This window comes from Vulpes vulpes, chromosome 9 (assembly GCF_048418805.1).
Source record: "Vulpes vulpes isolate BD-2025 chromosome 9, VulVul3, whole genome shotgun sequence".
Lineage (NCBI taxonomy): Eukaryota > Metazoa > Chordata > Mammalia > Carnivora > Canidae > Vulpes > Vulpes vulpes.
This window is the reverse complement of record NC_132788.1, coordinates 49,605,554-49,626,405: the sequence shown is the minus strand read 5'-3', so window position 1 is coordinate 49,626,405 and position 20,852 is coordinate 49,605,554. Positions and strand designations below refer to the sequence as shown.

Here is a 20,852-nt window from a genome sequence, read left to right as displayed (position 1 = left end):
AAGATGAATATGCATGTTCAGGTACCTGGAATCTCCTATTAATCTTATTTTAGTAGTAAACGTATGTAAGTAAAGAAGTGAGTTGAATACAAATGACATAGAATAATAAAGTAGTTCAGATCCATAAGTATGAAATCAGGAGCTAACAGCAATAAAACATTTATGTTGTGCCCAAGATTGCGAATGTGAGAAACCACCAAGGAGCCAACACCGATGCAAACACACGAGGGTTTATTACAAGCTCGAGCTTGGGTCCAGGTGCACCCGACACAGCGGAGCAGGGACTTGGACCCCGAGGCTAAGAGGCGTAGCCGCTTTATAGGGGCCAGTGGCCCATGGGATTGTAACACACATAGAAAGTTGCCCAGTCCTGTCGGTCCGCACGCAGGTGGCCAATTTACCCTATAGTGACTATTTGAACTGGCCTATTACTCTGGTCAGAATTGGCGCGCAGGTTTGGCGGGCACAAGGCGGGGATACATTGTTAGGAGCCGATTTCCGGTAAGGGGGTGCCCGGCGGCTCGACCAGGGTGGGGAGCGCCTTAAGCAATAAGCAGGTCCTGTGGAGGTCATACAGGAGGTGGCGGGGGCAGCACAGAATGGAGTCAGTCCTGCTCTGCTTGTCCAGGGGTAGGGGACTTTTGTTAAATTTCCTGGGTCCCACATGTTAAATGTGACACATCATGATTAGAAAGTGTACTGGCACTAATCCTTGTGTTTTTTGGGTTCTGTTTGCACTTTCAGAGACAAGGAAATAGCATGGCATGAAACATGGCTCAGTTCTATTACAAAAGGAATGTGAATGCCCCCTACAGAGATCGCATCCCTCTAAGGATAGTCCGAGCAGAATCGGAACTCTCTCCATCAGAAAAAGCCTACTTAAATGCGGTAGAAAAGGGAGATTATGCAAGTGTCAAGAAATCTCTGGAGGAAGCTGAAATTTATTTTAAAATCAATATTAATTGCATTGATCCTCTTGGAAGAACTGCTCTCCTCATTGCAATTGAAAATGAGAACTTGGAGCTCATAGAACTGCTTTTAAGCTTCAATGTCTACGTTGGAGATGCTCTGTTGCATGCTATCAGGAAAGAAGTCGTCGGAGCTGTTGAACTGTTACTGAACCACAAAAAGCCCAGTGGAGAAAAACAGGTATGTGCAGAAGCACCGTTTTGGGTCTATTTTCATTGCAGAAAGTTATGTGGTTATTCAGATTCTCTCTAAATATTAAGAATAAGCAGCATTGAAATTAGGACCATTACTATAGAGAGCTAATAGGTACACATTTCATCCCTGCCAACGGCCGCCAGCGCCTGTGCTGCCTGCCCTGGCTAATCTATCTTTAGTGAGACCTAAAGCAAAACAAAGGAGCCTGAAATTGGTTTCCCATACATTGGCCACATTTCTACGTAATGCTCAAACTAGACTGTTGGGGCTCACTCTGTATCTGTAGGTATTTTTCCTATTGTCTTTCGTTTCCAACATGTTTGCTATTTTCCTGTTTAATCTGTTTGCCTGTTCTGGGTTTCTGCATCTTACAGCACAAGTGAATTGTATCACCTAATTTTGATATTGTTCATTAGCAAACTCCAGTAGATTCTTTTAAATTGAGGCAAATAGAGAAAGGATTACTAGAAAATAACTAAACTTTTGTTGTGCCCAAGATTGCGAATCCAAGAAACCACCAAGGAGCCGACACCGACGCAAGCGCACGAGGGTTTATTAGCACGCTGGAGCTTGGGTCCAAGTGTACCCGACACAGCGGAGCAGGGACTTGGACCCCGAGGTGGGTTTCAGCTTAGTTTTAAGGACTGATCTGGGGACCTCCAGAAGGGCTGGAGCAATTCCTCAAGTTCTGTTTACATTTTGATATGGGGCCTTCAAGGGCATTGAGCTCTGTTCTCATTCTAATAGGGGCTTCCAGCCTTTGGCTTGGGCTCTGTTCTTATTTTAATATGGGGCTTTCTAGGACTTCAAGCTGTAAGCTGTTTTCTTCCTGTAACTGAAGTAAGGTAAAGTTCAGCTCTTATTCACAGGGGCCTGGGATGGCTGGACTTGTGATAACGCAGAACTTAAAGTGGAATGACCTTAATTTTCTCAGCCTCCACACTTTGACTAGATTTAACTGTATTAAATTTACCAATGCTAAAGTGTAGCTATATCTTAATGTCATCAAGAGAAAATAAAATAGCACACAGTTCTATAGTGTGCTATATTTCCTCTCTTCTTATTTTTGTTGTTTGGCTTTTTTTAAACCACTGAGGACATGGAGAAATCATAAACAGGAACAAATAAGGAATCTGTTTTTGTCTGTCTAGACTCTTCTGTTTGTGACTGCCCTGTATCTGAATAGTCTCTTTGATCCTTTTTCCTCACACTGAACTCTTCACTTCTCTGCATCAAGTCCAGTTGACTAATTGCAAAGACATTGCACATACTGCGGTGGCTCAAAATCAGTTTTTAAAGTAAAATCTTCAAATGTGTTACTCCGCTCTAGCCATTTCTGCTGTATTGGGTGGGTAATACGCAATCTCTGCAAAGGATAAGCTGTTCGGAGATGCTACATTCTCTCAAAGCCAGCTCTGTTGTAGCTCCCATTATCTCTGCTTTGCTGGAGGACTTTTATCAGATCTTTGCCATTATTAGCAGAATGGCTTCATGGCTGGGTGTCTCCTGAAAAACAATTTCAACAACAACTCTCAATGCCATCTTGGAAGTCTGTGTTCCATGGTCCTGTTTTGTGACTGCCCGCCACCTACCCCTTCCTCTTACCTGAGCCTAAGCTTTCAGAAAGCAACACTCCACAAAGACAATACCTCTCTGCTTGTTGCTTTATTGGCTTTTGGTTATTGGTTTTATAGCCAGTTGTTTGTGTGTTACCTTTCCATCTTACCACTAAAATTTTACTGGCAGAAAATTCACCTGTTTGATCTATCTTTTCAAACTTGTACAGACCTTGCCAGGAATGGACAGGTCATGGTAATATCTAAAGATGTTATGGAGCGCCTGGGTGATGGTGTGCCCAAGATTGCAAATCGGAGAAACCACCAAGGAGCTGACACCGATGCAAACACACGAGGGTTTATTACAAGCTCAAGCTTGGGTCCAAGTGTGCCCGACACCGTGGAGCAGGGACTTGGACCCCGAGACTAAGAGGCTTAGCAACTTTATAAGGGCCAGTGGCCAATGGGATATGCAGAAAGTTGCACAGTCATGCTGGTCCGCTGAGCCTGATTTCCGATTAGGGTGTGCCCTGGTCTTTGATAAGCGCAAGGCAGGTGCAGCCCAAAATAGAGTCAGTCCTGCTCTGCTTGTCCGGGGGTGGGGGATTTTGTTCAATTTCCTGGGTCCCACAGTGGCTTAGTTAAGGGTCTGCCATAGGCTTGGGTCATGATCTCAGGGTCCTGGGATTGAGCCCCTCATCCAGTTCCCTAAGTGGGGTGTCTGCTTCTCTGTCTGCTCCTCCCCTCGTTGTGCTCTCTCTATATATCTCTCTCTCACTCTCACTCTGCATGCTTTCTCAAATAAATGAAATCTGTTTTTAAAAAAGCTGTAGGTTATATCCCAGGCTTTTACCACTAAGGAAGTGCAGGACATAGCTAGGAGGGAGTTGGAGTCTGTTTTCATCTGTGTAAGTTCAAGGGCTGCTTTTTCAGTCACCTTGTGATTTTGAAATTCCTTCATAGTCCTACTTCATGGCTTCTAATAACAGCAACTTTATATTGTACACTCTCTTGTCTTTGTCTGTAGAGGTGACCATAAGATGGTCTGTGACTGTGGTCTCGATCATTTTAGATAGCAACAAATCTATAGAACAAAATTGCCATTAAGTGTATTTTTACATTGATTACTAAATAGCTATGTTTTCTAGAGAATAGTGGCCATACATTTCCATGTCTCTTTAGTAAATGACCTTTGTGCTGGCCTGAGTAAATTTGGTGTCTGGAGAAGATATCTGCTATTATGAGAGTGTTTGTTGGAAGATACTCAACTTCTGAGCTAATCTCTAGTCTTACAAGTAGGTCCTGGCTCCTTACAGGCACTTGATCTGAACCCTGACTATTAACAAAAGGCAGTAAAGGTTTGCAGTCTGCCAAGAGTCAGAAATATCCCAGGCCATGTGTTTCTGGAAGATTTCTCTTGGATCTGTTTGCTGGCCAAGAAATTTTCCTTCTGTATTTGTACATTCTAGAATTCATCTTCAGTGGAGGCACTAGGAACAAACAAACAAAAAAATGTATCTTTTTGTTTGAACTTTGTAATTTTGAAAGAACAAAACCAACCTACCCCAGAGTTCCTGGTATATTGTTAGAACATGAAGTGTATACAAGGTAGCACATAAAAGATGTTCTCTGTGATCAGGGTGGGGGGCGGTACAGTAAATCCCATTAGAGCTTGGCTCCGTCTGTGATTTACTTGGATAATGTATCTCAGGTACAGCGACATGTTTTGGAGTAACAGTTCCCATAAATCAGTGTTGCGTGTAGCAAATATGTACTTGACAGGAATTTTTTTTTATAGATCATAATTTCTTAAGAGGATTCTTGTGATTGCTGTAAGCCACTTTGCCTATTATTATAATTTGCTGAATGTCCAGTCTCCTGGACATTCCCCCAAAGACTCTGGAACATATGCTATTAGTCCTGGTGAGGTCACTAAAACCATGCCTGAAAACAATAATATCCAAGTGCTACAAGAGAGATCGGTTCTTCTCTAACAGAGTGGACGAACAAATGTCAGGGACAGACAGAGTGAGCAAAACAATAGAAGTTTTACTCAGCAGAGCTACAGAGGAAGCTCTGAGAAGTGAGAGGTATCCTGACAGGGTTGCCTCTGGGGGCTTTTATAGGAAACTGACCAGGGAACTTGGTGAATTTCTTGTTGATATCAGGGTGGATTTGTAAATATCATGAGCACAGAGGTGATGTGCCCCTCCCTCTGGTTAATACCTCCCCCATGACATTTCTCTGCATCTGGGGTTTCTGTGATTACTTAGTAGCCATTAAAGGGGGAGCTCCCTAACCTATTGGAGCCAGGGAGCCAGGTTTATTTTTTTTCTGATTTTACTGTCTTATGTCTGTTTTCCCCGGATGCCCACAGATTCCTGGAAGCCTGACTTTGGGCCTTTCCCTTACTTTTCCCTGCCTAGCCCCATCTGCCCCTAACTTGCTCCTACATCACAAGTAGACAAAATAAACTTGTCTTGAAATGAGTCAAGAAAGAGGATATAATATAAAAAGTATACAAATCTGGTCATTAGAACACTTACCTAAGAACTTAAAATGTAATAAATGTGGCTTAGGAAATATACTCTTCCTTTGTAAGTTTGTCACATGTCCGTTTCTTTCTCTGGAAGAAGATGCAGTGGGTGGTGGCATCCTGAAGTCATAGGGGCTGTGAGATTTCATATTAGTTTGGGAACAATTTACTATTTGCATATGTCTACTGTGCCTAGCCTTGTGCTGGGTGCTAAGGAGCAGACATGTTCCTGTTCTTTGGAGTCTAGAAATATAGCTCTGAAGAGAGACAAGAAAAATACCATGGGAATATGAATAAGCGTGATCACAGTGAAAAAGATGAAAGAGAAATAAATTCTCAGGTAATGATGAATTCTATTGACTGGGTTTGGTAAATACAAACTATTAGTGGATAGAGGCCATGGAAGGGAGTATATACCTGGGAAAAATTAACTCCATTCACTAAGAGACCGTGGGATACGTACGGTCCATTGGACCTGATTGGATATACTCCTTTGTTGAAATTGACATCCAGGAGGCAATTAGAAATTTTGGACTTAAAGGGGTCTGGGATAGTGTCCTATAGACAAGACATTGAAGTCACCTGTCTTCCTATCACTTTGACATTGATTTTCTCTTCTGGTCTTATAAATTGTTCAAATGTTTGTTGTGGTTTGCCTTTTAAAAGGTTTTCTCAATGCAACCTCTAACAGAGTTATTTCAATTTTGCCAGATAGATAGATGGGCATAGATCATTAAGTATTTACTTCCATATGTAATGTAGGCCAAAATAAATCAGGGTTTTGAGTTCTAGTGTTTTATTTTTATTTTATTCTTCAAAAAAACGGAAAGAGTAACACCTAGTTTCTTTCATATAGTGGACAGCCTAGACAATGTGATTCTCTATGCTAAGCAGGAAGATAGGAGGTCATGTATTCTTACTGGGTCATGTATTCTTACTGGCCACAATCATTACTCTGATATTCTCTGATAGTTTTATTGAACTTTTCTTTGACCTTCTGAATACCTTATTTCTCTACAGGGAATAACTGAGAGTGGCTTCTTAGCCCCAGTTTTGAGCCAATTGATTAGTTGCTTGACTTCTAATTATTTCTGGCAGACCTTTCTCTTTGATGTCATCTAAGGCCAGATTCAAGGCCACATTCAATTTCAGTTTCAGCTGCTTCAGTACATGTTTATCAGAAGCAGAGCTTTCTTTTCCATTCTTCCCTTAGTAAGTGGTTCTCAGTCTTCAGCACCATTAGAATCACTGGAAGGCTTTAATAAAATGCAGACTGCTGGATCCCACCCTAAGGGTCTCTGATGCAGCAGGTCTAGGATGACCCGGGAACTTAGTTCCAAGTACCCAGGTGATAGTAATGCTGCTGGTCTGCAGAGAGTACTTTAAGAGCCACTGGCTTAGAGGAATTTGAAGGTTACAGAATGCCTCTGATTGTATATTTTATGTTAAGTGTATTGAACTATACTGTGCGGGCAGCCGGGTGGCTCAGCGGTTTAGCACCGCCTTCAGCCCAAGGCCTGATCCTGGAGACCCGGGATTGAGTCTCATGTTGGGCTCCCTGCATGGCAGAGGGACAACCCTCTGCCTATTGTCTCTGCCTCTCTCTCTATGTGTCTCTCATGAATAAATAAATAAAATATTAAAAAAAATAAATAAAATATACTATGCTAACCTGGCTTTCAGGAAATTTCAGTTAATGCCCTTAAATACTAATGATTAAATGATTTAATGTATGAGAGTCTCCCAATTTCACTAATATGTTTATTATATTTTCCCTTTCTTAGGAAAAAGATATCACTAAACATTACCAATTAGTCCCAACAGTTAAGGTGAGAGTATTTCATTTGAAGAAATTTGTTTTAAAGCTCTACAAAAAAGAATATCAGATTTTTAGAATATCAGATGTTTAGGGCCACCTGGATGGTGCAGTTGGTTAAGTGTCTGGCTCTTGATTTTGGCTCAGGCCATGATCTCAGGGTCCTGGGATCGATTTCCTCGCTGGGCTCCATGCTCAGTAGGCACTCTGCTTGAGGATTTCTCTCCTTTGCCCATTCCCTCACTTAAGCTCTCTCTCTTTCTCAAATAAATAAATCTTGAGGAATCTTGGAGATTACCTAATCCAATCACTTCATTTTACAAAAAAGGGAAAGAGACCCAGTGGAGTTGGTATTTGACCTGACTTAAAAGGATCTGTATATAAATTAATAGCTAAAAAATGAACCTTGAGATTGTCTGAATGATGATGATTATAAAAGAAATAATAATACTTGATAATATTCATTGAGCCTGTCGTCATGCCAGGAACTGTGATAAGAATTTTGTATGAAATTAGGTTCTACTGTTATCCCCATTTATAGATGGGGAAACGAAAGCATAAAAAAGTAAAATTGACTTGTTCCAGATCACAAAGCAGGAAATCGGTGCTGGAACTTGAGTCCTGAAAAACAACTCTATGCTGCCCAGCTGTAGCCATTACACCAATTTGAGTGGGAGTCATTTAATCATTAATCATCCTAATTTGGGATGAGATAAATTTAAAAGAGTCTCTAGATCTTCATATTTAGGAGATCTTGAGGATTTCTTTCTTGAATACTATAATGTTACTTATAATTTGGTTCAACAAATACTAAGAAATAGTCATTAGAAGTCATTAGAAGCTGTGAAGTGCTGGGAAGGAGCAGAGTTGAGGGATAGAGATACTGCCTTCCAGCTCCATTCACCACTTGCTAACAGGATGGATCTCTCAATCATTTTAAGCCTTAGTTTTCTTGTCTGTTAAAATCATAGTATTAATTTGTTTCTTAAAGTCTATGTTCAGATTCTGTAAAGGTATCTTATAAGGTAACACATAATAACAGCATACTATACTATTATCACTGTATTATGCCATAATCTGTCTTTCTGTTGACAAACAAATATGTTAATGACACAACATATGTGGAGAAAATGAAGTTAAGCATTGGCAGTTTATCCTCTAGAGTGCATGACTTTTTTCATTTGAAAAATGCAATCACTGGAAACCCTATTCAGAGAGAGCAAAGGAAATGTAATTCAGTTTACTTTTTCTTTTCACTTCAGTGCATGTAGGGAAGCGTTTTTTAAAGTAGTTTCAGTAGATTTGCTAATATAATTTGTGACTTTAGAAAGCTTGCCTATTATGTGATCAGAAAACCAAAGAGTCTGAAATAAGAGATTGGCATTAGCATGTTTTGGGTTTTTTTTTAAAGATTTTATTTATTTGTTTGAGAGAGAGTGTGTGAATGAGCAGGGGAGGGGCAGAGGGAAAGGGAGACAGAGAATCCCAAGCCAACTTCACGCTGAGTGCAGAGTCCGATGCAGGGCCTGAACCCAGGACCCTCAGATCATGACCTGAGCCGAAATCAAAAGTCTGACGCTTAAGGGACTGAGCCACTTAGGTGCCCCTAGCATTAGCATGTTAATGCAAATATGCATCCAATCCCAGATATACCCTGCTAACTAAAATTCAAGAACTTTTTTATTCAATTGATGTGGGTACTAATAAATGTATCCCTGGCTACTGATCAGAGAACTATGTTTTTTTTTTTTTTAGGGTTTTATTAATTTATTCATGAGAGACACAGAGAGGCAGAGACACAGGCAGAGGGAGAGAAGCACGGTCCATGCAAGGAGCCCAATGCGGGACTGGATCCCAGATTCCGGGATCAGGACCTGAGCTGAAGACAGATGCTTAACCGCTGAGCCACCCATGCGTCCTGAGAACTATGTTATTAAAACAAATCTAAAATTTTCATTGAAACCATTTGTTTTTTGCCTCAAGTCCTCAGATACCTTGAAAATTTTGCTTTTAACTCCTTTCATTTTCCTCATTGGGCTTCGGAACAAGCCATTTGCCTTCTGCAGTCCCATGAACTTCATAAATGAAACTGTATGCTAAAGATGGTCTGTATGCCCGAGTCTTTAGAGTTGTCCCTTGCAGAATGAAAACATTGACCCTCGTCAGTAGCTAGCCAGTTGAGGTTACCTCTTTCTCTTTGTTTTTATTACAGCCTGGATATTGACAGTAAGTGAACTGAAATATGTGTGTAACTGTAATCTTACGAACTATCAAAATTAGAGGGAGCAAGATTGAGAGGAAGAGAGGGTAAGAGAGAAATACAGTGAAGTATTAAAGATGTTCTCCCTCAAAAATATTTATCTTATTGTGTGACATAATAGATAAGTCATCAGTTGTACTTTCTTTCTATTCTGATTTAAACTGCCAACAGAAGACTTATGATATTATCTAAATCTACCGTTAATATGAAAAAGCTGAAGCTTATCCCCAAATATGTAGAGTAGCAACCAATATAAGGTATTTTAATTAACAAGTACTTTGAAAGTCTAAGAATTAAATTGAGTTTTATTATTCCACATCAGGGAGTTTGTTTGTTTTTAAAAAGATATTATTTACTTATTCATGAGAGACAGAGAGAGAGAGAGAAGGGGGCAGAGACACAACACAGGCAGAGCTCCATGCAGGGAGCCCGATGTGGGACTCAATCCCAGGACTCCAGGATCACACCCTGGGCCGAAGGGAGGCACAAACCACTGAGCCCCCCAGAGATCCCAGCAAGGTTTATTGTTGTGGTTGTTGTGGTTGTTTTTTTTCTGTATATTTTTCTATTGGACTTCAATTTGCCAACCTACAGTATAACACCCAGTGCTCATCCTGTTAAGTGCCCCACTCAGTGCCCATCACCCAGTTACCCCATTCCCCCGCCCACCTCCCCTTCCACTATCTCTTGTTTCCCAGAGTTAGGAGTCTCACATGGTCTGTCAGAAGAATAAAATGATTTTTCCTCTCTGATTTTTCCCATTCATTTTCTCTCCTTTCCCCTATAATCCCTTTCACTATTTTTTTATATTCCCCATCTGAGTGAAACCATATGATGACTGTCCTTCTCTGACAGACTTATTTCACTCAGCATAATACCCTCCAGTTCCATCCACATCGAAGGACATGGTGGGTATTTGTCCTTTCTGACAGCTGAGTAATATCCCATTGTATATACAGAGCACATCTTCTCTATCCATTCATCTGTCGATGGGCACCGAGGCTCCTTCCCAGTTTGGCTGTTGTGGACATTGCTGCTATAAACATTGGGGTGCAGGCGTCCCAGTGTTTCACTGCATCTGTATCTTCACAGCAGGAAGTTTAAAAGGTATTATAATATTGAGCATAGATTGTGTTTAGCCAGCTGGCAAATAGCAATCATAAGAGATAATAAATGATTCTGTCCTAAATGGAAGAATTTTTTTTTTTTTTTAGTGGAAGAATTTTCAAAAGATAGTCCGTGTTGTACTGTTAATATGACAACATGGCTTAAGCTAACTGGTCAGTCTGACTCATAACACAATGCACCATTTAACTTCCATCGTTACATTGACATTTTATTCTTCTTGAAGACCAGCCAATTATAAATCATCCTTTTGAAACACATTCCCTTGCTCTTTTCTTTCAGCATACCACATTTATTGTGAAAGTAAAATAATAACAACATCATTAAATATGTTTGGAACCCACAAGAGTAAAGGGCTTTTAGCCTTTTCCAAAAATCAAGTGAAATAAAAAAACAAGCTCAAGCAGATGAACAAAACTTCGAGCATTGAGACATTTCCATTCCACAGTAAGGATATATAACAGGTGCCTGGATGTCTCAGTACGTTAAGCTTCTGCCTTTGGCTTAGATCATGATCCCAGGGATCTGGGATCTAGCCCAGCATAGGGTTCCCCCCACTCTCCCTTCACCCCACTGATGTGCTGTCTCTCTCTCACTCAAATAAATAAAATCTTTTAAAAATAAGAATATTAGAAATAAAGCCTTTTTTCTCTGTTTTTGGACACAGAAAGAGTGAGATATAGTGAAGAAAGTTGAGAGACAGAAAGATTTGGAGATAAATCCTGTTTTACCACCTCAGGCAAATCATTTAGTCTTTAGGGCCTTGACTTGCTCATAAAAAAGAGGAGGATTATAGTCCTTACTCAGCAAGTTGTAAACATTTAGTTAACATCTTGAAGTGCTAGAATTAAGAGAGCTAGCTCAGTAAGTCCCTCCGTCTTGATACCGTTTGATCATTTTATATTGAATAAGTTTAATTTAATTTTAAATGCATATATGCATTGAAAACGGTGAATATTCCCCAAAGCAAATGCATTATTGTGAAGTGCCAGTATGAAGAGTGAGTTTGTGTTAAAAGGAGAGAGATTGAAACTGATCTTTCAGGTACGCCTGGGTGGCTCAGGGGTTGAGTGTCTGTTTTCCACTCAGGGTGTGATCCCAGGGTCCTGAGATCGAGTCCCGCATCAGGCTCCCTGCAAGGAGCCCGCTTTTCCTTGAAAGAAACTGATCTTTCAAAAGTGAGCTTTGCTGAAAAAGCTTTTTTGGAGTCATTTTCATTAAATCCCCCCAATCCATTATAAATGTTGTCATTAAATCTAAAAATAATAACCATGATGTAAGTAAGCAATATATTCATTGAACTTAATTATAGTAATTTGAAAACAAATCACTAAGGAATCACAGTGGGCCATTTAACAATTATAATTAATCAAATAGATAAGGTATTAATTTAATTGGGAATCATAAAAAATATCTATTATGATTAGAATGTCTCATAACAGTTTCAAAATGTCCCCTTTTTCAACCTACTGTACTTACTTATTCTCTGATAAGATGCAAAACAAGTAAAATTTTATTACAGTAATAACTGAAACAAAATGAGGATTTAAGTAGTGTGGAATTTTAAATGTTCAAGAACCAATTTTTCAAGCAATAAGAAAGAAAGAGTGCTCTAATTTTCATTACCCCAATTTTTTCTTTATGCAGTAATTTTCTGGATCAGTTAACTCCTAGATATATCGATGTTCCAAGTCAACTGTTGTTTGAATCACATATTAGAAACACCAACAATAATTCTAAAGTATGAGCTTGGAGCATGTGAAGACCAATTTATAGACTACCCAGGAGGAATGGGTGGTTTATGCAGGATAAGAGAAACTCATAATTGCAAATTTACTAACTGAATCCATAGCTTTTTTCCCCCTTATATGAGATCATAAATGAGTGGAGTGGATTTAACTTTGCAGGATCCTCATCCCTCACGTGTATAACCTCATTGCAACATTCCTCCTTGGTTTCTGGGTTTTCCTGGGAGAAATATATATATTTGTTTGATTTGGAGATACAAGCTTAATTATTAATCAGTTCTACTACCATCAGATATAAATATCAAATTTTTTTAAAGATTTATTTATTTATTTATGGGGGGGGGCAGAGATACAGGAGGAGGGAGAAGCAGGCTCCATGCTGGGAGCCCAACGCGGGACTCGATCCCGGGACTCGAGGATCGCGCCCTGGGCTAAAGGCAGGCGCCAAACTGCCAAGCCACCCAGGGATCCCCCTAAATGTCAATTTTTAATACAATAATACCATGATGAATAAAGTATAAATTAGAAATAATTATACATTTATTTAGGTTTTATGCTATGTGTATTACTCCCTTCTCAAAATGTCAGTGAATCCCCAATTAGTAGTATACTGACTAATTTTCCTCAAAAAAAAAAAAAAAACATAATTTGAAAAGGCAAATAGATTAGGATGCACTATAAATTTCTACTACATCATACTATAGTGGTTATAGATCAAAGGATAATAATAAAAATTGTTAACAGTAATTGGCATTTCAATGTGCCAGGTATTCTCTTAAGACCATTTTACGGGATGCCTGGGTGGCTCAACAGTTGAGCGTCTGCCTTTGGCTCAGGGCATGATCACAGGGTTTCCAAATGAGTCCCACATCGGGCTCCCTGCTAGGAGCCTGCTTCTTCAACTCTGTCTGTCTGTGTCTCTGCCTCTCTCTGTCTCTCATGAATAAGTAAATTAAATCTTTTTTTTTAAAAAAAGACCATTTTACATTGTTGTCTCATGCATCAGGAAATTGAAGCTCAGAGAAATTTAATAATTTTCCCAAGGGAGAGCGGAGTGTGGGTTTTCTGTTTTTATGATCTTTACTCTTCCTTTGTCAAACTGCCTGGTTGCTTTGGCCATCAGATATATCCAGCAAGCTCAGCCCTCCAGAACATGCCACAAACTAGGAGTACAACTTGGTCTTCAAGCAGTGTAGAAAGATCTGTGTCCTGCCTCCACAGAAGCATCCTGAAATTCCTTCATCTCAGGCTCTTGATCCAATTTTAAGTGCTTTTCAGTTAATGATTTAACAAAACTGGTTATCTTATTCTCAATTATCCCTAGAATGTTCTAGGAAAAGATTGGCAGTAATGAAGGAACAGAGGAATCCCTAGGAAGAGATGAGAGGAGCATATTAACAGGAGTGTAGATGACACTTCAAGTGGTGTTCCTCACAGCATCACCGTGTGCTTGGCCGGACACAGAGGTTGAGGCCCTAGAGAGGAGCTTGTCTTGGAACCTGATGGTGGAGTCTGCAGAGAGAGACCATACTTCCTAGGCTGGAGGAGGTTATTTTACAGACAACACAAATCCTTTTCCTCTTTTACGTGTGAGATAAATTGTGAAATCTTGATGGAATGAAATATCCCTCTTGTTACGGTCATAGCCTATATAGCCCTTCATATCTTTTAGAATGTTCTGTCCAAAATATGTATCCCTTTCCCCTCCTTGGTGAACTTCAAAATACCAAGAAGTACATGTGCATGTTTATAAACACACACAAATATATATACACTCCTTCATAATAAAAATAATGGAAAATGGAACTGTTTTTCTTAAAATTGCAGATGATTGTTTAGATTTAGAAGAGATTCTAAAGGTTTATCTGGTATGATCCCCTCTACAGTGTTTATTATTTGTACTAAGCACAGTCAATATAGAATCACTATATTAGTCTTGATACAGAATCACTGGTTTCTGCTCTTCAGCTCCACTGTAGCAGAGCAACAGGAGGAAAACTCAGGATGAAAAGACTTAGGAAAGTTAGTAGAATGGTTTGGGTGAGCAAAATTTCAATGAAGGGATCATGTATTTCCTCACTTATTCTTTTATTCTACTGTTTTTAAGATTTACTTGGCTATAACTGTGACCAAAATATTATCAAAATATGATCATAAAGTAAACAACTTAATAAATATCACAAGGAAACCCTTGACCTTATGGAATCTAATATAGCAATCAGTTGACACTTCGAGAGAAATGAAAGTAATATATAATATGCTTCCTCATCTATTTTGTTTTCTATACAATATAGATTTCTTTGTTTTATATCTGCATTTTTGTGAAAGTAGAGGAATACCACCCCTAAACGTCTAAGAAATATTCACATTGGATTATGCAAGATACAAAAATTGAAAAAACTTAACATCAATAAAAGAAGGAACTAGTACCATTGTGTTTCCATAAAATGATAAAAATGTATAAGTATTCAGTGGATGTGGGAAAGATAAAACATTGGCATATTAGATGAATTTTTTGTATATAATATTATGATCTACTCCTCGCTCTAAATGGAATCATTATAAAATATTTTTGGGGATCCTTGGGTGGCACAGCGGTTTGGCGCCTGCCTTTGGCCCAGGGCGTGATCCTGGAGACCTGGGATCGAAACCCACATCGGGCTCCCGGTGCATGGAGCCTGCTTCTCCCTCTGCCTATGTCTCTGCCTCTCTCTCTCTCTCTCTGTGACTATCATAAATAAATTTTTAAAAAAATAAAAAATAAATAAATAAAAATATTTTTGCTTTGTGCATATATAGCTTCACTCCATCAATGAAATGCTTAGGTTTTTATTTAATAAATTAAGTATATATTAAATGTTGCTAATTCATACCTGTCTTGCATACTTTATTCTAGAGTATCAGAGCCCATTAATCCTTTTTCATCTGAGGAGCTTTTGCTTCTTTTGGCTTGACTTTAAATTACCAGTCTTACAGAACTTGAGAGACTCCTAACTCTGGGAAACGAACTAGGGGTGGTAGAAGGGGGAGGTGGGTGGGGGAGTGGAGGTGACTGGGTGACGGGCACTGAGGGGGGCACTTGATGGGATGAGGACTGGGTGTTATTCTATATGTTAGCAAATTGAACACCAATAAAAAATAAATTCATTAAAAAAAAGAAAACAGGGAGGAAAAAGAGACTCTTAATCATAGGAAACAAACTGAGGGTTGCTGGAGGGGAGGGAGTTGGGGAAATAGGGTTAACTGGGGGATGGGCATGAAGGAGGGCACGTGATGTCACGAGCACTGGGTATTATATCCAACACCTCTTGAATTCTACCTCTCAAGCTAGTAATACACTATATGTTAATTAATTGGATTTAAAATAAATTTTTCAAAAAACAAACAAAATTACCAGTCTTAGAAAAGTATACTTTAAGTATATTCCATGTAGTGATTTTAAATTTAATGCCTGACCTGCAGGTAGTAATCATTAAATCACACGTTCCAGAAGCACCCCAGGATGAATTTTCTTTCCCCAGACCATGTTCTACTTAACCCTACCCAGGCTGCCTGATTCTCTCAACCAAAAAAGAATAGATTCAATGTCTACTTTGAAATTCTAGAGAATTAAGGAGCATTTTGATATCACCCTCCCCCTCCCCCAATACACATACCCACACTGACTCCTGGAACTCATCTCCAACCTTATATAGGTGTGAGAAAGATGCAGCTTAGACTTCAGGAAACTTGTCAAAGATGATTGAGGTGATCTGATCTTGAGCCAGGCGTAAACTTCAGTTTTCGTCTAGAATCAAATAGAAACATTTGTCATAAACATCACTTTAATTCCACTTTTAATATTTTGTAGAACCAAGGAAAATATGTAAATATAAATAAAGGCTTTGTTTTGCATCAGAGGAAATGTTTCATGGTGGGAAAAGCTCAAGTTTGGAATCAGACAGACGGGAATTCGAGTCCTATCTCCATCCCCTTCCTACTTGTGTGACCCAATGGTGATTTTGGGGGGGGGGGTTCTTATGTTTTAATTTTCACTTTTTTTTTGGTTTAAATTCAATTACGTATATAGTGATTCATATATATATATATATATATATGAATCACTATATATTTAGTGATTTTTTTTAACATGAAACAGCAGTAATGGCTACCTCTCAGAGTTATTATAAGAATTAGGAATTTGAAATACTTCATGTGAAGTGCTTTAACATACTTACTTTTGAAGCAGTATTATCATCATTATCATCACTATGCCCCAAAAGCATTGCTATATGAGAATCAAACATGCCAGTTTGATGTATGGCCAAAGATTCACATTTGTACACGTTTCTAAGTTTTTATCATGAGGTGTATAGTATGTTAACATAGACCATGGGAGTTAAACTTGTTGAGTTCTGGTGATGAAATCTCTTGGGAAAGCCTTCCTGGATATCTACATAACGGTTTAGGAGGGCTGTGAATGCATAAGAGATTGAATGGAGCCAAGAAGCTTGACCCTTAACTTCAACGAGGTCTAGAAGTGAGAGAAGAAATGGGCCAGGCTTATAAAATGACAATGAAATCTAAATAGATATAAACATGCTATTATTTATCAAATGTAGTTTCACTCTGATTAAAGAGAAAAGGATAAATTATGATAATGGAAGATGATTGGAGGTGATCCCTTAGAAGAATAAACAGATTCACTTAGGGATATTTTCTGGAGTATGTTTCCAGAACAGGCTGAAATTCAACATTATCAGATAAATGCGGGATATTTGCTCACCTAGGTCACATTGTCTCTTTTAATAGGTGAAATAAAGCACATCAAATTGGTTTTTATCACATTTAAGGAAAAGGCTGCCACCTTGTGAATATTTGAGGCCGTTAAAAATACATGTAATAGTTTTAAACATCTGGCATGAATTTAAAAATTAGTCATTTATTTTTCTCTATTTTTTCAGTAAAGTTTTTGCACTCTGCAATACTAGCAGAGGTCTTGTTAATTTTAAGTTTCCATGAGATTTGTCTATTTTTACCTGATTTTATTAACTGGTACAACTGAATGTTTTATAGGTCACCTAATTCAGATTGAAAGTGACCAAAAAAAAAAAAAGTGAACAAAAATTTATAAACCATCATGATCTATACTTCTTTGGATTCCTTTTTTACTTAATTGCATAGCAAAATGACGAAAAAGACGAAAAAGATATTTTAAGATTCCTATGATGCAAATACACCCCAATTGTTACAGAAATCTGATCCAAGAGCAAAAATCAGGAGGTCAGTTTACATTGTATAACTAGCTCTGTAGTGGGAGTCTGGTTTAATTTTCCCTTGAACTTTAGCTCCTTCTGTATATTTTACTCAAGGCATGAGAAATGAGGAATTAATTCCCAATGTTTTCTTCTTCTAGTAAAATGTTGCCACTCCACCTATTCTAATATATATATATATATATATATATATATATATATATGCTAATATGTATATACATATATATATATTTTAGAAACATTTAAAATAGAGGCTAAGAAATCTTTCAGCAGGTTGCTACAGAACTCATAAATTGCTGAAAGTCTGTCTTATATCTCAAGATTCAAGTTCATTGGAACTATATGGAGGAAGGAAAAAAATGAATCTTTACCTTCATGTGTGCGTTTTCAACATTGTCAAAAATCTAAGTAATATTTATTTTAGTTGTGAGCAGAATAAAGCCATCATTCCATTATGAGGAATAAGGGTGCCCATCACTTTTCTTTTACCTAGAAAGCTTTGCTACATTCTTCTCACTTTCAATTCCTAGAATTTTTCCAAGTGTTACTTCAGTTATTTTTATGCAATATTGGAGAAGCTTTAAAAAAGTTTATTTCAGAAGGACTGCTTAGCTTATAGCCATATTTTTAATCCTGAAAGACTAGGTTTTTGTGGCTTTATCTTGCCTAGATGCTTACTGATACAAACACATTATGTGAGATTGATTCCAATTTAATTTGCTAATTCTTTCTAATGAAACTTTATTCTCTTTAATTTGTTGTATCATGTGATCACTACTATATAAATGTAAAAACTCTTCTTAGCTGTTGATGTTGCATTTGGGTATTTTACAACAAAGTCATTTTTCATTTTTGTTGTATGGTGATGGTCTTTGTCGGGTCACTTTCTTCTCAAATTTACGAATTACAGTCTGTTTCTGGGGCATAAATCACTCTCCAAACCAAATAAAATCCTGGTCTTATTTTCTTCTACAGACTACATAATACTATACACATCACTGGTATTAAGTAGCAGTTTGTCAAATAGGCTGTATATGGATGAATATGGTACATTAAAAATTCCCATTCATCGCTCATGAAAATAAAGTAATCAAAGAACAATCTGGCAAGATAAAATCAAACATCAAAGAGCTATAGGCCTCAATTAGGGTAAAATACTCATTTAGATCATTTTCAGAATGAAAACAAGATCATTAATATCTTTGTTATGAAATCTTCTGGTAAGATTTTTCTTTAATTTGGCCTCTATTTCAGGACAAAGCTCTGTAGGATTGTAGGGAAGTATAGCATTTGAGGAGCTTCACCACATTTTGAAGTCAAAAAGTCAAAGTTCCACATAAAACCTGCAGATTTCCTGCAGTGATTGCAATATTTCTAAAAGCTTGTAATTGTTTAAAAAATATAAAGCACATTTCCAATTTTCTGTAATATATATACTGTATTATCTTCTATGTATCTATCATCTATATGTAGATAAAGTATATCTCTGGGCAGTGTGGTTTAGGGCCGAGATCCCCTGACTCTTCAGCATTTTTTTTTTTTTAAGATTTATTTATTTGAGATGGAGCTGAGCACGGGAGTTGTGGGAGAGGTAGAGGGAAAGAATCTTCAAGCGGACTCCCCACTGAGCACTGAACCCTAGGCAAGGTTTGATCTCACCACCCATGAGATCATGGCCTGAGCCAAAACCCAGAGTCAGATGCTGAGCTGACTGAGCCATCCAGGCGCCCCTCCTTTGCCCCCTTCAAGGTAACTGGTCGAACCACACGCCCAGCTGTAACCAGTCATAATCAGGAGGCATTCAGACTTCCCACTCTGTAAGCCTCTGCTAACTTAAAGCCATTCCTGTCGTCTTCGGCTTCTGGTTCCATATTTTCACTTTGCTCCTCCTTATTCATGAGGATGATTTTGATTCCCATCCTGGCATGGAACAGCATGTTTTTTCATTAAGACACATGATCAATGTAATTTTATGGCATCTCTCACTGCTAAAAAAAAGGACCCATGTGACATTTTAAAATTATCTTTTCTGTTTAATAGGGGTGTGATGGAGAAAAGCCCTTAGAGTGAATTTTCTGCTTGTAGCATAAATTCTTTAAAAGCACACAATGGTTTATTGCCGTATTAAATGGGTGGGACCTTGTTCTTCTACTTCCATATTACCTGTATTTGATATTCGTCAGTCAGAGTGGATTGAGATGTGGAATTGAAGTCATTTGATTCTACATTCCTGCCACCCAAGCTCCATCCATCTTGGACTACATAATCTAGTGCTAAGATCCCCATAGTCCTACCAGCCTCAGGCCACTTGACAATTACAGGCAAATTTGTTTAAATTTAACAAAAACTAAGACGTATTTTACTACACAGAGCCTTCATTGGAACCTAAAGTCACAGGACTTGACATTTACATTAATTCATGTGCAGCATACAAAACTAATAAAGAAAAATATAAAACAGAAAAAAATGAAGATTAACCTTGCTGTGATATGTAACCTCTGGAAGATTTATTTCAAAATTATCTCCATAATAATCTAATAGTACATATTCCTTTGTGTATTTTTTTTAAAGATTTTATTTATTTATTCATAGACACACACACACACACACAGAGAGAGAGAGAGAGAGAGAGAGAGGCAGAGACACAGGCAGAGGGAGAAGCAGGCTCCATGCAGCGAGCCTGATGTGGGACTCGATCCTGGGTCTCCAGGGTCAAACCCGGGCTGCAGGCAGCGCTAGACCGCTGCGCCACCGGGGCTGCCTCCTTTGTGTATTTAAAATAAAGTCATAAAATAAAAATATATGGAAAAGAGAATTTATAAAAGATGACAACAATCAATAAAAAATATTTCCATTTGGGGGTGCCTGGGTGGCTCAGCTCATTAAACTACTGACTACTGATTACTGACCAGGTAATCAATCCTGGTATTACACTGGCTTCTTTAACCTTCTTTTCTTCTTCCCAAACAATTAATCTGGAACTCCATTTTACCTCAGCCACCCACTCCCATGGCCATACCAAGAATTGTTATCCTCGTTAGTGATACTACCTTCAGGGTCACAGTTTCTTTCCTGCTCCCTCTACCTAGTGTCACAAACTAACCTTTCCTTGATCCTTCACCCCTCATGATGTCACTTCCTTGATTAAAATTCATTAGTCCATCATTGATGCCTGTCATCTAAAGACAAGTTTTCCTTCAGTCCCTTGGTAATTATTTTCTGGTAAAATTCCATATCTATACCCAGATAACCCAGAGAGGCTTTAAAAAAAACAAGAATTTCAACCACTTTCACTCTAAATGTTTGATCACCGACTTCACCTGGGTACTTTGTGGTGTCCAGCAATCCTACCTAACTACTTCCTGATTACATACAATCTTCCTACTCTCCTA

General features: G+C 38.4%; 1 protein-coding gene across 6 annotated transcripts in view; it reads left to right on the top strand.

Annotated features, from left to right (window-relative positions):
- Positions 1-20,852, top strand: part of TRPC4 (transient receptor potential cation channel subfamily C member 4) — a 208,333-nt gene that overhangs the window by 54,668 nt on the left and 132,813 nt on the right. For all 6 annotated transcript variants that reach the window (XM_072720078.1, XM_072720076.1, XM_025996837.2 and 3 more), the window contains exon 2: positions 745-1,149. In XM_072720078.1, the coding sequence (XP_072576179.1) occupies positions 772-1,149 (378 nt within the window). In that variant the 5' untranslated portion in view covers positions 745-771. The remainder of the gene's footprint in view (positions 1-744; positions 1,150-20,852) is intronic.